The sequence below is a fragment of the Balaenoptera physalus genome (genome assembly GCF_965194825.1).
Source record: "Balaenoptera physalus genome assembly, chromosome: 16".
Taxonomy (NCBI): domain Eukaryota; kingdom Metazoa; phylum Chordata; class Mammalia; order Artiodactyla; family Balaenopteridae; genus Balaenoptera; species Balaenoptera physalus.
This window is the reverse complement of record NC_138898.1, coordinates 89,932,292-89,949,592: the sequence shown is the minus strand read 5'-3', so window position 1 is coordinate 89,949,592 and position 17,301 is coordinate 89,932,292. Positions and strand designations below refer to the sequence as shown.

Sequence of the window (17,301 nt, the reverse complement as noted above, 5' to 3'; positions counted from 1 at the left end):
ATTGAAAGAGCCGAAGGAAACAGTTGGGAAGGAGCCTCGGCCTGCGAGCTGCCTCACTCACACTTGTGATCCTCTAAAAAGCGGAGGTACCACGGGCCGTTCAAACAGAGAAAGGTCACCTCCCACGTCTTTCCTGGTGCTTGCTGAACTGATTTTCTATTATGTTGATTTTTTGTAACTATTTCATGCGTGTCCTTTCAGTTCGATCGGCTGTGCGTTTTGCTTTGTTCATTGCTCGATTTGAGTAAACAGTTGGGCTCAAGGTTCCGCAGCCTAGAGGGCGCGGACGAGGACCCTTGGCTGCTGGGGCTGACCCCTCTTCCCCTCCCTGGCTTCTGTTTCTTAGGCTGGCGCTCCCTGAAGAGCCGCCCGGGGCTCCCCCGAAAAACATAGTGGCCAGTGGGCGCACCAACCAGTCCATCATGGTCCAGTGGCAGCCGCCCCCCGAAACAGAGCACAATGGGCTGCTGCGTGGGTACATCCTCAGGCAAGTAGCCAGTGGTTGGCCGTGTTTAGACTGTCCTTATAAAGAGTCAAGTGTCTGTTTTGCTCAGGTCGCAAACTCACGTGTCTGTAGGAGCCCATCAGTAATCGAGAGACTCAGGCCAGCAGCGAGACTCTAGGGAATGGTGGAGACTGCGGCAGACCAGTGAGAACAGGCGGCTGTGGGCAGCCTCACGGGACAGGCTCTGCAGTCCAGCCGTGAGGCGCACATGCAAGAAACCGCTCTCAGGGGTCGCATTTTGGCAGAAGGATGGAGGGGAATATTATGGGTTGGGAGCAAGGTGTGCTTATTCATTGTAAATCCTTTCACTCTTAAGTTTTTAACCAAGGGCATGCATGATTAAGTATAATAATTTTTAATTAGTAATAATGCGGTTGATTTAATTATAAGCCAGTTTTTACCATGCTAGTACGTTGTTCAGAACTGCCAGGTTTTCCACTGTTTCAAAGAAATTTTAAAATCCAGCTTTTTACACACATTCTCACAGTTTTTAAAAATTGGGAATGAAATCAATATATTTTGAAACACAGGGCAGGCCAGACCCTCACAGCTACAGAACAGATGTGGCCCAAGAGTGGCCGGTTTGCCATCTCTGCCCCCGTGGGGAGGGGGGTTAGGCTTCTGAGCACATTGAGTGAGCTGTGCCAGCCCTGGCTGGGTTGACAGAAGGAACCTGCTTTGCCAAAACTACTGCTGATTTTAAGATTGCAGCAAAAGTGATCATCTGAGTGGTTTGTTGACACAAGTAAAAAGAAAAAGTAAAGCAGTATTAAAAGGATAACTATTAAACCTCTTCTAATGGACCGTGCAGCTGTGGCCGTATCTGTTACCAGCCTTATGGGGCAGGGACCGTGGGCGTCCGTCATTACCGTCCTCCAGATGCCCAGCCCGTGCCCTTTCTAAAAGTGTGATCAGAAAATGCCGGGTTAACAAAGGTCTTAAGTGGAGAAATATAGTCTCTTAGATCAATGTAAGAAATTATGAAAGAGTTGCTTCTTTAACTCTGTATCTTTGCCTATGGGAGATAGCTCATTCCCTATGTATTTATGTAACCACCCACTCATGGTTTCATACATGTTTATCTTTATGCGTGTAACGTTTACCTGTCACAACCATTTCACCGCTATTTTGAAGTTTTTCCTCGAGCATATGAATTATCCTCTGAACACAAGCCAGATCGTTATCTGCCTGAAGAGCTTCTTCAAGTGCGGCCATCCCCAGGGGTGCACGAGGGCTGGGGGTCTGATCAGCGCTCAGGGCCCCCTTGGCCTCTGCGCCCCTGGCCGTCCTTCCCCGTTTCACAGGGGACACCGCGGATCTGTCCCCTGCGGGCGGGGGTGCCTGTGGTCTCTGGTCCTGTGGATGCTTCCAGACAAGCCCATTTCCCTGGGGAAAGCAGCCTGGTGCTTCCCCCTGCTAGAGGCTGGGGTTTTCTGTCGCGTTCCTGCCCCTCGCTGCTCACCCCAGCTGTCGCCCTTGTTCCGTGCTTATCAACTAATGAAAATAATTGGCCTCCCCTCCCAGACCAGCCCTTCCTTCACATGCTTGTCATCCAGGCCGCCTCCGTCTTTTTCTGAGCACATGGAGGAAAAGTTTCCTCGGGCTCCGGCTGCCAAGTAAGGACTTCAAAAGTCAGCCCACAGAACCAGGCCCGGGGCATGGAGTTTAAGAATAAAATCTCTCTGATGTTACGAGGCCCCGTCAGGGACCGCACATTTCTCTATTTTGTGGAATTACGACTGTTAAAAGGACTTTCTGTGATGGCATCAGTGGAGTCGAGCACTGGAAAAGAGGGCATCTGTGTCTGCAGGGGCTTAAATCAAGAAAGCCCTAAGATGAGGGTGCACTACCCAAGGCCTGTGAATATCCAAGTTTTCAGAAATTGAAGACCCGTGCCAAAATGAATTTGCTTGGAAACATTTCCGAATAATCCTCCCATCTGCAAATCGGCTCTGTTTGCAAGTGTGTACCCTCTGGGGCACAAGTCTCCGTGTCAGATAAACAGCACAATCCACGGAAGAGCAAAATGGAAATAAATCACTGTTGTGGCTCCGGCCATAAGAATTAGAGTGCGTGCACAGTAATTAAATATTTATAATAATGGGCAGGGTGTTGCTTTGAGAGGAGCATAGGCGTTATGTCCTTTAAAAACCTTCTCCTGTTTATTTCTGTGTAAAAAATCATCTCGTTCTCTCTGAGACAGTCTCCTGGGCAACGTATCCGGCCAGTCAAAGGACGATGACCTGCATTTCTGTTGTTAATTACGACCTTCCCAGACATCCCATGAATATTACAAAAGCACCCTGAGCCTCTGGTCGGAGTGGACCAAGCTGCCTGCCTCGAAGGGAGAGCCGCCGTCTCCAAGATGGGGATTCTGCAGCTTGTCACACAACCTCATACAGAGCGGCCTGGGAGAAGGTGTGCAGCAGCCTTGGTCTCTCATAACTCAGTGTTCTCTCTTAGGATGCTTCCTACAAGAGCAGTGTTTCCAAAAGAGAAATGTTTAGGGGGTGCTTACACTGTCACGCCTCCTGTGCACCCACCGTTTCATTTTATTCTTACGACAAGCCTGTGAGATGCCATCATTATTATGTCAGTTTAGGGAGGAGGGAAGCAAGGCTCAGGGACGTTCAGAGTTTGCTTGAGGCCACCCAGCTCGTAAGTCTTCTTCCCAACCTACATCTTCTGAGCTGATTGCTTTGCTTTTCCCTGGAATGTGTATCAGATAGTGGAGTGAGCTCTTCAGCAGCCGTGCCCGGCTTGTGCCATGTTGGTTACCCATGATCCTGGGCACCGGTCACGTGCCAGGTTACTCTGGGGTCCGGTGTGGGTGTGAAGCCAATATTTACCTGTTTCAAAATGGCTGTCTGATTGTCTCAGTGCCATTTATTTTCAAAGTTTATGTTCCGTAGATGGGAAGTATCTGGTACGCGGGTTATTCCACACCAAGCCTCCCTCCCGTTGTCCCCTGCCTGGAAGACAGGCCGCCCTGTTATGTGATGAACTTCACAGGCTGTGAATGGCACCTACACTTGGTGCAGGTAGTTCAGAAAAGGAGTGCCAGCTGGGTAGGCTCAGAAGTCGATGGGCTGTGAAGCACACACGGGGTTTGATACACTACCTTCCATTCTGGCCCGTCGCAGAGCGCCGCCGACCGTCACCGCGGCCACTGCAGGGCCTGCGTTCTGCTGCTCCTTTCAGGCAAGAGTCGGGGAGGCCTTGGGCCTTTGTGCTCTTCACAGCTGGCCTGCTCTCCGGCACTTCTGCTTCCTCTCCACGGGCCTCACCGCGTACAAGTGGCCTGTAGCGGGAAGGGACAAAAGACTAGTCTCAGGGAATCCTGATTTTCATGGCGTGCCTTTTCAGCCATTGTTCTTTTGGGAGGGCTGTTCTCCTTTCCAGGCCTGAACCTCGGGGTTCCTTCTTTCCTCCGAGGGCGGCAGCCTTGCCGGTGTGCTGGTCCACCTGCATCCAGACGCTCGGGCCTGGGGACAGCGCAGATGACCGAGCGGGACTCCGCAGGGCTGCTTAGCGTCCGGGCGGGGCCTGAAGACCCCAGCCTGCTGCGGAGAGTGGGCGATCTCCGGCTGCCACTCTGCGCTCGTGTTCTCCTCCTTCTCTTCCCTCCCCCACTGAGCGTCAGAGCCGTGTCTTCCTGAGGCAAGAACCAGCTCTTGGATAGAAATCCGTGCTTTTGGAAGCTGCCCGATGACTGAGGAAGTTACGCCCACTGCACGTGCCCCTCGGTTTACCCAGGGGAACTGATTCACTTCTACACACGCAATCGTGGAAAACACTCGCCACTCAAAATAACACGACAACAGTCCTTTCATTGTACAAATAGCAATGTCCTAGCTAATACGTTGTCTGTGTCCAGAGCCGTGTATGTCGCTGTTTTGAATAAACACAACTTTAAATCTCTGCCTTTAGTGCACTAAGTAGCATGCACACCACGCTCTTCCAGGTCCCCTAAAAAGCCATTTGTCATACTTAGCGCTGGCCTAGTATTTTCGGCACGTGAACGCCTTTGAAAAGCAGCCATTCTGACTCCGGGACTTCGTGAGCAAGCCCAGCGGGGAGCTCAGCCCTGGGCACCGAGGGACAGCGCACTGCTCACTTCCTCCCCTCCCTCGTCTCAGAGTCACAGGAGGATGGGGCCGCTCAGGCTGACTTATAGCCACGCCCGCTAGAAATCATGTCTGGGATTCTGGGCCTTAAGTCACTGTACTCCCTGGACGACTGGCACTGAAAAAGCCATCATCTTCCCTGAACCCTAACATAGTTGAAACGTCAGTTCTGTTGGCCCAGAGCTTATAATCACTGTGAGATTAGGTTATACCTTTTCAGTGGTTGAAGTAGAAGCAGTGTCTTCTGGGGCCGACCTCTTGGCTTTACTCTTGTGTTTACTTCTGCTTTTCTCTAACCATGTGGAGTGGCTTCAGGTAAACCCGGTTCCTTGCTCGAGTCGTGTCCCCTGGGCCCGCTGCAGGTACCGCCTGGCTGGCCTGCCCGGAGAGTACCAGCAGAGGAACATCACGAGCCCCGAGGTCAGCTACTGCCTGGTGACGGAGCTCATCGTCTGGACGCAGTACGAGATACAGGTGGCCGCCTACAATGGGGCTGGCCTGGGCGTCTTCAGCAGGGCGGTGACCGAGTACACCTTACAGGGAGGTAAGCTTGCTTGCCCCCGAGGCTGCAGGATCTTCGCTGGGGGGCAGGATTTGCAAAGTTCAACCGGAGCATGTTCGAAATAAAAATAGAGTGTCCGGTCCTCTAGGGAGTAGTTAGAAGGAGAGTAATCACATATCGAATTTAATCTCTCTGTCCATTCCAAAACTCTAGCAAAACCACAGAAGGGGAACAGATACGGTTCTAACTGCTTTTCTCTGGTTACTGAGGACAGGATGTGTCCACACACCTCCTTTAACTGATTCTGTGAAAGGTCTGTGGGGTCGGCTTTTCCTAAATGGGATAACAGTATATTCTGCCGTAAAGCTGGCGGTGGAGTCCTGTGTGAAACTGTGAATGTTTTTCAAAGAGGATGAGTATTTAGTATTTTGCTTTTAATGATGTAATACAATTATTAGTAATGGAATTTGCAACTTGGTGCTCTCCACCCACACCCCCCCCCCCCCCGCTTTGGTTTACTTTTTCAGTTACACAAGCAAACAATTTACTAAATCAATAAAAACTCTTCCCCACACCCACCCCCGAAAAATGACCAGGCAGAATGTCATAAAGCCAGTGGGTCTTACATTTATGTGCTAAGACCCAACCCCGTTATTTTCAGTTATTTCCACTGGTTTTCTGGAGCATCTGGGTCTCGGCGCCGGGAAGGGCTGGGCACTCAGAAACCTCCTCCACGTCTGCATTTCACTTTCAGAGCTCTTAGCGGGAATAAATAGACCCTCTCTCAACACAACCACGTGTGCCCCAGAGCAGCCCAGAGCCTGGCCCAGGGAAGCAGTTTTCCCGCAAAATCTGAAACCCTTTTTCGTTCAGCAATTTTACCCTCTCCTGACTCACAGGTGTGATTTTATTTGCTTAGGCATTTTTATTGCTACCAGGCCTTGACCTTTTTCAAATGATAAGGTTTCTAACTGCCCACTTCTCTCCCCAAATCATGCCTGGGACCTAATGTTCCTTGATATTACATGCTGTTATTACCGTCCCTTATTGATCGGCTGTCTGTTGTCATCCGTAAGTCCATAAATCCTCCTTTATAAATTAAGTGCCGTCACCTCTGCGTTCACAGTGACTAGGAGAAATATTTAACATGCAGGACGACCAGGAAGGGGCTGTTTATCTGCTGGTGATTCTTGATCACGCATTGAAAAATGAAAATAGCTGAAACCCTGCACAGTTCATGCTTGCTTTAATTAGCCTGTTTCATAAAATAACAATAAATTTGGAAACACTTAAAATGACACATACTGCTGTTAGTAATCCCCATGGCTATTTACCGCGACTGCTTCCCCGGGTTACCGGTGCGTTTGCATTCTGTGCGGCCGCAGGCTCCGCTGGATGGAGAAGGGCTGGGAGGCTGTGGAGGCTGCCCTGGGGACCCGTGGAAGGTTTAGGGCTGTGAGTGACGTGATCAAAGCGTCGTATCAGAAGAGGGGCCTGTCGGTGGGTGCGGGCGAGGCGGAGGGGAGCTGAGGATGAGGCGGCAGCTCTGGAGACAAAAGAGCGATAGTGTGGCTGTGAAGTGATGAATTCCCCCATCTCTGGCGCTGGCCGTGAGAGGGGCGAGGGACGTGTTCGGGTGCTGCTTCATGGTTTTCAGAGCAGCTCCACACGCCTCCCCTCTGCAGCGCCCCCGGAACCCCACCCAGACTGCAGGGGGCCCCGCGAGCCCTCCCCCAAGCCACCTGTCCGGTGGGACCAGGGCCAGCCCCTCCCTCAGCTTGCCTGCAGTTTATGGCATAGAACAGGACACGTTCTGCTCGAGCTGAGCTGGTCTGAGGTCGCTCGGCTAACACACGGCGGAGCAGCACTAACGCTGGGTCTTCTGAGTCAAGAGCTCTGTTTTCTGGGCGCCGTCGACAGCCTCTGCTGTCAGTGGGACCCACGCTCACGCGGAGCTCGTCGTCCATGCTCCTTGTGGCCTCCCGGGCACCCACAGCGCAGCAAAAGGGAGCAAGCGCGTTAACTCTGTCCTTGAATCCCTGCTCCCGCCCAGGACAGGACAGTCAGAGGAGAGCTTCAGACACAAGGCCGGGAAGAATGGGGGCAAGTGCGGGGGGACGGGCGGCTGGCCTGGCTCTGGAGCAGATGACTTGGTAAGCCGGATGAGGAGCTGTCTGACTAGAAGGTGGGACGTCGGGAAGAAAATGGCACCAGCGAGGGGCCTTGCATAACTTAGGGAGATGGAGATGAGGCTGGGCGCTTGTGAGATGTCTGCACACGCACGCACACACACACAGGCACACACACAGGCACGTGCACCACATGCACGCATACTCACACGCACACACACACAGATACACACACAGGCACGTGCACCACATGCACGCATACTCACACGCACACACACACAGATACACACACAGGCACGTGCACCACATGCATGCATACTCACACGCACACACACACATGCACACACGCACACACAGGCACGTGCACCACAGGCACGCATACTCGCACGCACGCACACATAGGCACGCGCACACACAGGCACACACATGCATACACACACACACAAGCTCGCGCACACACATGCAAACACACGCACACAAGCTCACACACACACCTCTTTCTGTACATGTGGCCCCAGAAACGGCCCTTTCCTGGAGTCTGTAAGGCCTGATTCTTACTATTTACTCCTTATCTGCCTTCGAGAAGCACAATAACTTTTCTGAGCCTATGCTGTTTTCATTTGTAAAGTTGTGACGTGTCTATCTGCCCTGACTGCTTGAAGGGCAGTTGTGAAGTGAAAGCAAGGCAATGCACGTGAAAAGGCTTTGAAAACGCTGAGCTATGGTACAAACTCCCGTGTTGCTGTCTGTATTCCTCCTTCCACCGTGGCAATGACCAGTATCTACTGCGGTATTTGAATGTTTCTGTACTGGTAGTTGTACAGAAAGAAATTTGGGGTTATTCTCTCTGCTAATAGTAAAATCGAGAACACACATTCAGGAATTGATGTGAGCGCCTACTGTGTGCTCAAGGTTGTGCGATGGGCCAGGGCAACGAGAGTGGAGGGGACACCTGTCTCGTTGTCAAACCTGCGGGCTTGCAGCCTCGCCTGGGAGCAAAGACTGACATTTGTGAGACAAGATCAAGAACTAGAACAGAATCCGGCCTCATTCACAGGCAGTCACTCCCCATTTGCCCACAAGATAAGCATTACTAACGTGCTGTAAAGGCTTTCCAGCCAAGATGCCCCGAGCAGTATGCCATTGGTGGGAAGGCATCCCTGAGAAGGGGCTTTACTGGGACTGCACCAGGGAAGTAAGTGCAGCCGTCTGATTTGGTTAGGAATGGAGTCCAGCTGCTAGAAACAGACCCAAGAGAACAGTAGCTTAAATGAGGTGGAGGTGTGTTTTTATCTCTCTCAAACCAAAAGAGTGGGCAGTGGGCTCTACAGAGTCATAGTGGCAGCTTCATGGTCACCAGAGAGTCAGGCTCCTTCTTTTTGCTTTGCCATCTTTAGCATTTGCCTCATGGTTACAAGCTGACTACTGCGATGCCAGCTATCACGTCCATATCCTAGTAGGAGGAAGGCATGGGGTGTGCCTTGTGGCCTAGTAATCAAGTGTGCCCACCTCTGAAGAGCTTTCTTAGAAGTCCCATCTGCCGCAGACGTATGCTTACAATTCATGGACCATCTCTGTGCCAGAGAGCCTGGAAAGGGTCTTTCAGCTGGGTACATTTCTGTCCATTATGAAGGAAGGAAGGGGGAGGGGAAAGTGGAGAGCAGCTAGCAGTTCCTGCCCCACTTTGTATGGCGACTCCTGCTGAGGGGTCAAACCCAGAGGATGTATTTACAATTTCTAGATATAAAATTGTGGGACAACCTGTCTCATGGCTGCTGCATGAAGAGCACCTCATGATCCTGCGTAATCGCCCACATTGGAATTAGCAGAAACTGCAAACCCACAGCCCCTCCGCACCCCTCAGCCTCAGCCCTAAGCTCGGTGGGCCTGCTCGGGCAACAGCCGAACACGTGTATGTGCCACCGGGGACCCTTCCCAGCGCCTTGCGTGTCCCAGCGCTCTTAGCAGCCATTGCTGAGAAAGCCTGGGGGCTGAGTTGGCCCTTGAAGCTGAAAAGGGAATCATTAAAATGCTTGTATATTAAGGAGGAAAAAATAACTCATAAGATTAATTGTCAGCCTAATTTGGGAAATTATTGGAATGTATAGAAACGTAATTCTGGAGTCAATCAGGAGACCATGGAGGAGCAGGAGGTACTGGGCCGTGGGAAGAGTGAGGCTGCGGTCCAGCCAGCCTGATTTTCCCTCTCCCTCCAGCCGCGTGGCAAGCTTGAGCCATCAGGCGAAATGAGATGTAATTTATCTTGACTTTAATGAGGCTCCTCTCGAGAAGATATGGGAATGCCAGGAGAGCTGGTGCGGCTCCCCCTGCCATTAGGGGGGCGTGTGGCGTGTTAGACCATCACTTGCAAAGAGAACTTATAACTAATGCAGGGTCGGCCCGGGTGCAGGCACGCAGCGGCAGGAACACGGGGACGGGAAGGCTGCTGCCCTGGAGACGCGGTGGCCTCCTGCTCCTGGAGCGCATGGGCTTGGTCTCAGGGGCATTTTCTTCCAAGAAGCTCCTAAAGGAAGATAAGTGAGTTATTCCTCCCCTGAGTTCAGCCGAGTGTGATATTGATCCCTGAAGTGATTTGAACCCACTGTTCCGCCTGTCACACACCCCGGGTTTCTCTTCAGTCCCATTCATTATTAAGATACAAGAAAAACGTCTGGTTTGTCTGCTTTCGTCCTTTAAGGTTTGGACACACAGGGATTATTTCGCACAAACTTTCTCACCTCCCAACTTTTCATATCCCCCCTCATCCCCCGCCCGCCATGATCTTGCCTGCCAATCCCATTTGATAGATTTTATTAGTAGGGCCTCATGACCTTCTCTGCTCTAGAGAAGAATTTTAAAATGTGAGAGATTAACTTACACATGGAGCCGCAAAACTCTAATACAGCTCCAGCCACGCGAACTTTCCGGGCGGGGTCGGGGGAAGACGGGGCGTGGTTCGTTCGTCACAGTGGCCGTGGCCTAAAGTTCCACAATACGGGGAACCCACTTGTCAAACTTCCATTGTGATTACCCAAAATGAATGAAAAACAACTTAAGTTTTCTTGAGAATTTCTTTCAAAACCCTTCCAGAAATCAATATGCTTTTAGTTTCAAGTAGAAAAAGCCATAGAGTCTAAGTTCTGCATGACTAAACGCGCAGTCTAATTACAAGCATTTTTCTTATTGCCAATGTCTACTTCAGCAACTTCCTAATCCTCTGGTATGGGAGAAAAGCACTGTAGTCATCTGACGCGATCAGTGGTTCAGATCTGATGCTGATGCAGTGTTTGGTTCCAGTCAGTTTCTGTTAAAAATTGTTCGACTAATGGTGAAAGACACATGAGGAAGTAAGGTGACCACAGAGGTCTGAGGTGAGCCTCAGTGTGGAATCCTACACAGTGTTAGGACATGGATGTAATAGGTGATGGTTCACTCCTAAAATAAGCCAGTGAGGTTAGCAAACTCCTATCCCTTCCTTAAATGTATCCATTAAGATGCAGATGTTGGTTTTAGAAAGGGTCCAAAGACAAATTATACTATAAATCATCATTTTTTGAGCATGCCAAGGTTTTAATTTTTTCTGGTTTTATTTCTTTATCATTTTTCTTCTTGTAACAGGTATTTTTGTGCTGTAATGATTTATTCTGGTTTCAGAACATTACCTTCTAATGAAAGAGAAATATTTCATATTTAAAGAGAAATGGAAAAAAACATTTGGTTATCCACATTTCTAAAACATTAGTAAAAGCCCTTAAATGTTCACTTGGGCTTTGCAAGGTTTTCTAAAGTAAGGATTATAAATGAACACTCCGTTTGCAAGCTCCATTCTTATCTCCTCTTGGGAAATTCTCAATGTGGCATAAATGACATTGCACAAAAGATTTGTGCAATCCTTACGACTTTCTAGACCTCAAGCTGCGCCTACAGAACAGGATAATGTTCAGAATCTCCCAGCATCACCTAAAACACTAAGTAGGAACTGAACAAAGTGATATGGGATATTCTATTAGGTATGGGCTTCATTTGGTCTTTTAGAACTTTCAGGAAAGGAAAGGATAGGAAACGAGCATTTTAGGGGAAGCCACTCTATGCCAGTTTTGCTGTGGTATGCTCTCCACTTACACTCATTATCATTTCGTCGGTCATCCCCCAGCTATCACGTGAGAAAGGCACCACTGTCCCTATTTTACAGAGAAAAAATGGAAGCTCAGAGAGGTAACTAACTTTCCAAAGGTCACATAGCTCGAAAATGCTGGAAAATGCTAGAATTTATGCTTTTGTTTTTCATTCTGCATATACCAAACATGGACATAAATTACTTCCAGATTTTTGGTGCTTATGTTCACATGGCAAGTGGGTTTGCAGTAGCTCGTGGACATTTTTTACTGCAATCCACAATAAGAAGTCTGTTTTACATGGACACCCAGGACACACACACACACACACACACACACACACACACACACACACACACACACACACACACCTGAAACAAAAGGCTCGTAGAACAATAGTCGCCCTGACGGTGTGTGATGTTCTTTAATATTTTCTATTCTATTCCATTCTGTTTCACTCTCTCCTCCTTTAACAGATGCAGGCTGTGATCACTAAATTGACTTCCTGGGCTGCTGCTAATGCATTTGTAACCTGCAGTTTTGAAAAACACTGAATTCAAGCAATACAGGATGTTTGGTTCAGCTGATCTTGAATCCCTTTCAGAACAGGCTTCTACTGGCCTGTAGGACACATCAGCGTCAGGGCTGAAGAAGGCTTCCCAAGGGAGATACTGCTAAAACCAACACTGGAAGACCAAACAGGGGTCTGAGTGGGGCTTTGAGCAGGGGTGACAGGCCTGGGCACAGAGCTGAGATCTGGGGGCTGGAGGAGGCTGAGTCCAGCACCTGTATCTGTGCAGACGACCTCATGGGAGAGAAGGGGTTTCCGGGGTAAGACTTGCCCTTCAGCTGCTGCTGGAAGATACAAGGAACGATCAAACCCATCTTAAGTTACTGTGACCAGCACATTATTTTGTGATGTACGGACTGGGCTTCCCTACAAGCCTGTGAACGCTTCAAGGGCAGCAGCTGCGTCTGATTTGTCTTATTTATATCTGTATCCCTAAATCCAAGCACAATGCCTGATGCGTAAATAAACAGAATGTAAATAGCTATCTGATTACAGACAGACCCTTGCTGTTCCTATTTCAGTTTCCAACACTGCACCGATTGAATCTCCGTGTGCAGCACAATGCCCGGCCTTTTCTCCCGAGTCTTCTGCTTGTCTCAGAAGGAGAGCCGGGTCCCTGCTTGCCTTGCCCCACACATTGTACCTCCCCAGCCTAAAAGCTGGTCCCAAATGCTTTCTCCTCAATGCCTGGCGCATGAAGAATTGGGAAAAATAAGTTCAGAAAAGGACGCACAAAACTTTTTAAGTGTTAAGATATTTTCTTATGCTGGCCGTTGAAAAAGGATTCTTGAGCTTCTTTGTCTGAGATTTGTTATCCTAATAATGTGTTAGGAATGTTTAATGCAGTTAGGACATTCAGGTGTATCAAAACCGCAAGAACCGTCACAACACAAGAACTCAGCCGTAGCCTATAACGATCTGGAATTAACAATAACGCCCAACGCACAAATTGTAATATATTCGTCCCCACAGCAAAGTGTAGCCTGTGATTCTTCCACATAATGATCTGCTTCTCCCCTCTCTGAGAGGCATTTAATTCTGTGGGATCACCTGGAGAGGGAGATGCCTGTGAATTCTGGGTAGACACCTCAGTCCCTGGTACTAGCGATCATATGCTTTTAGGATAAGGAAAATCAGGGTGTGTGGTTGTGGTGGAGACCTGAGGACCCACGCTCCCTTCTGTGGTGTGGACGTTGCTGGGAGCAGCTGTCCTGCCAGCGGCTCCGTCCCCAGGGAATGGAATATGAGCAGAAGTGAGGAGATGCTCTTCTAGGCAAGGCCGGTGGGGGTGGGGTGCCCTGAACGCTCACATGCCAGGCTCCTCACAACCAGGAAAACTGACCTTGCCCTGTAGGGCGATGAGAGATGAACTGCTATTGTGTAGTCACTGAGATTCCACAGTTTATCTGTAACAGATAAGGTAGAGAAGGTATCTCAGGGAGGTACAGCCGAGCATGTTAGCATATAGAAATTTTGTCGGGCAATGCACTGTAATTTCGTTCTGTGCTAAATTCAGCTAATTTTACAGCATTATCAGTGGGCCGTTAGCATCTTTAGGTTGGGTTTGCACCCGTTGATACGGGGAACAAGCAGGAAGCAGAAGTCAATCACTTTCCTACTACAGAGGCCATGCCCACCTGTCCCATGAGACGTTGTAAATTCCCTGCTGGCACGTCACAGCCTCAGTTTATTAATTTTATTTGACATGTTGTGAATCTCCCAAACACCAGGTAGCTCCATGGTCAGTGTAGGTTTCTTTCGATTAACTGTTACTTTAAACTGATTCTGCCGTTTACGTAGATTACAGAGAAGATGAATTTTAATGATCGACTAGAATTTACTCGGGGATCCTGCAAATAAGCTTTACGTAATCTGCATGATATTGTTTGAGTTCTTGAATGAAAGAGCAAACGTGAAAACCACTGGTGTCTCTCTTTTCAGCTGCAGAGACCGGTTCAGGAAAAGTGCTGGCCTGGCAGAGTCTCAAATTCTGTGCACTGTAAATAGCAGTAGACGTTCCTGGAAGAAAAGGTGGAAAAGAGTCACTAGGAGTCACCTTTGGTCACTCAGAAGGGGCCACATGCTACCAACCTCATTTCCTTTTGGGGGAGGGTTACCGAGTCGATGGATCCAAATAGTATATTCATTCTGTGGCTTGATTTCCACTCGTTCATTCATTCATTTATTCACTCAGTCAGCACCCCGTGGCTAAGATGGGGAATGTGGATTGGGTGATAAAGTTAACTAGATGGACTCCAAGGGCTCAGCCTTGCCCGAAGAGTGTCATTCACTTGATGGACCACCGCTGTGAGGGTGACTCCAGTTGCAAAGCCCGTCACTCTTCTGGGCTTTTCTTGGTCAGCACTTCTGTCAGTGACTCGGAGGGGATGGAGGTGACATGCCTATCAAACATGCAGGTGTCACAGCTGAGACGGGTCATGCAGATATTCTGTCCCCGAATCAGAAATAAAAATAAACTGCTGTGTTAGATCGATGGCTGAAATCAGGCTGAAACATAAAAGGGATAAGCCAGACACTGCATTTACATACACACGACCAGCCATGTGACAGAGGGAGGGAAGACGGGACTTGCCAACAGTTACCATAAAAAGAGTCAGGGAGGTGAGTTGAGCACAGATCCAGGGAGAGTGTTGACCGTAATCTTGTAGATGACACGCTTCCAAATCAAGGCAGATCATAATGCCACAGAATCCTGTTTGGGCTGGATGCCACCCTGAGGGATGGTGAGAAATCGGGGCCTCTGCAGAGGGGGATGACCAGCGTGGGCAGTGCTCTGTCAATCAGGTCGTGTGGGAAGCGGGAGAGAAGCGGGGTGTTTACTTGGCCCATGGGAGCAAAGCCCAGCTGGATATTTTTGTGATTTTCATATAGTCTAACAGCTCTGTGGGCAAGGAGACAGACAGGCATCAATAGGCAGCAATTGTGGAAGGAAGGGTTTTAGTTCCGTGTAAGGAAGGTCCCTTTACAGCGTACGGCCAGGGCGCAAGTTGACTGAAGAGCAGGGAAGGCGTCTAAGAAGCTGTGCCTGCAGCAGCTGAGTGGCTGCCTGTAGGAGGAGTGGCGGGTGGGCTCCCACAAGGACAGGTGAGTGAACCCCAGGACCTCACGGTGCTGGAAGTGTACCTACAGGAAAAGGAGGGTACAGAAATAGAAATTAGGCTTCTCATTGACTTTGAAACCATGTAAATATTGGGTTGGCCAAAAAGTTCATTCAGGCTTTTCCATAAGATGTTACTAAATTATTTTAAAACATTTATAAAAGAAATTCTAAAAAACTGAAGGCAAAATGAAACAAATGATCATAGCGGTATTTTGAATTGGTGACTTAGCCAAATGGAAAGTAATTATTTCAAGTAACTTTAAAACATGATAATTTGATTGACAATCGCTAGCACAAAACCAAAATCAAAAGCTGGAGGAAAAAGAAAAAGGTCAAAAGCTGTTTTCAGCAGTCATGTTGGTAATGGTAGTGCTGGGTTTGGTTTTCTAAGGTGCAATTGTATGAGTATTGTGACATAAAGCAAATAAGGATTATGTGGATGTTAGGAACTGAGATTTTTGGCAAAGTTGAAGTCCTAAGTTGGAATTGGCAGTACGATGATTTTATCTTCAAAGAAAAAAAGAATTTCTTGTAAAAAGGCCTGGAAATAAGAACCAACCTAGTAGCACTGAGCTTCCCAGTAACCCCCCAAAATAAACAGGCTTTCTTGGGTAAATGGATGATTCCAAGTCAGGGACAGGCAATAAATAATATATAATATAATATATAATTCCAAAAAGTAAAGAAGCTTATCAAACACTAGTGAGGGCTTGTCAGGAAGACTCCTGTGCCACCTTGAAGAGGCTCCCACTCGTTAAAGGTGGGATAATGTGAAAAGCAATAACAATGACTGCAATGAATTGAAGTGTTCCAAATACATTTCAGTCCATGGATTCATAACAGTATATATGTTAAAAGCCTCATTAGTCATCTTTGGAGAATGCTAGGGAAACTATTACATACTGAATTTGTATAAAACTTTCCAATCAAAATCTCAAAATTTTTAGTGAGAAACTTGACCTTGATGGGTGAACATAACTTACTCACTGTCTGGTTTTATTCTTGAGATGGTCCCATTCAGATACCATCAAGACTTTTCATGATAACCTCTTCAAATATTTGAAAGTAACCATTGACAAGAAAGTATTTGCACAGGTGGTCACAAATGCCTGAAGATTATTTATTGCATTTTCCCCAGTTGAGAGAAACTTCTTTCTTGCCATTAACCAGAATGTAGATAATTCAGCCTCTTTAAATTATACTTTAAGGGTGGTGTTTCTTTAAGTTAACAGTTCTTCCTTTTATTCCTTTGACAAATGTAATGTCAAACGGTTGTTGTGATAATGTGAATGGATTTGGAATCTGATCAAATGTTTTTCATATCAAGTATTTAAAAATAATGGGCATTTCTGTATATCTACACAGATAACTGCTGCCAGTCTTAATAATTTTTCTTTAGAGTTCAAACACTGATTCCTTTAGAATTATAAAACTGATTATATGTCACTAGTGAACAATTTTTAACCCTGTAAGGAAGTTGAAGTTTTGCTTTGAATCCGTACATTTTATACATATATGTTAGTATACAGTCACAAGGTCTGGGGAGTTCTCTGTTGTGTCCATTCAGGTGCTGAAAATGTCACTTAATGGCCATTTTTGGTACCAGTAACTTTTCCTTCAACAAACCTTCAAAGTGAGACCCATTCACTAAAAACACTAACAACAACGATAATAATAATACTTTGTTCAGTTCACAGACTCTTGCAAAAACACTTGTAGACTTCAATTTGAAACTGAAATCGGAAATAGGAAAGTTCCATTTATGAATAATACTGTTAGAAGATAAATGGTTGGCATGGCAGATGACCCAGAGACAGACCCAGTTCAGATCATTAAATCAACATTTCCATGGCAGGCCGATGAGTACTGACTGATGTACAGCACCAGCTGGAATCCCTCAAAAGAAGTTCTTTTGTCAAAGTGGTATTCTGATTCCATTTCTTTCACAAAGCGAAAAACAGGTGGGACTACAGTGTCTTGGACTTTGTTAGATTTACCTCCTGATAACGTCATTTAATGAGGCGTTCAGGTGTACAGGCTAACCCCTTACAGAAGCGAACTTCTCTGTGAATAAAACAATGGATTTCTTCAATCTCAGGCTTTTCAGATTGAATTTTGCCATAAAGTCTTTTTTTTATCCTTTGCATTTTTTAATGTAACTATAATTGATTTACAGTATTGTGTTAGCTTCAGGTGTATAGCTTCAGATTCTTTTCTATTATAGGTCAAAA

At 47.6% G+C, this 17,301-nt stretch overlaps 1 protein-coding gene across 8 annotated transcripts in view; it reads left to right on the top strand.

Moving 5' to 3' along the window:
* Window positions 1–17,301, top strand: part of SDK1 (sidekick cell adhesion molecule 1) — a 1,005,745-nt gene that overhangs the window by 644,000 nt on the left and 344,444 nt on the right. For all 8 annotated transcript variants that reach the window (XM_082429098.1, XM_082429101.1, XM_082429099.1 and 5 more), the window contains 2 exons: window positions 347–487; window positions 4,995–5,176. In XM_082429098.1, the coding sequence (XP_082285224.1) occupies window positions 347–487; window positions 4,995–5,176 (323 nt within the window). The remainder of the gene's footprint in view (window positions 1–346; window positions 488–4,994; window positions 5,177–17,301) is intronic.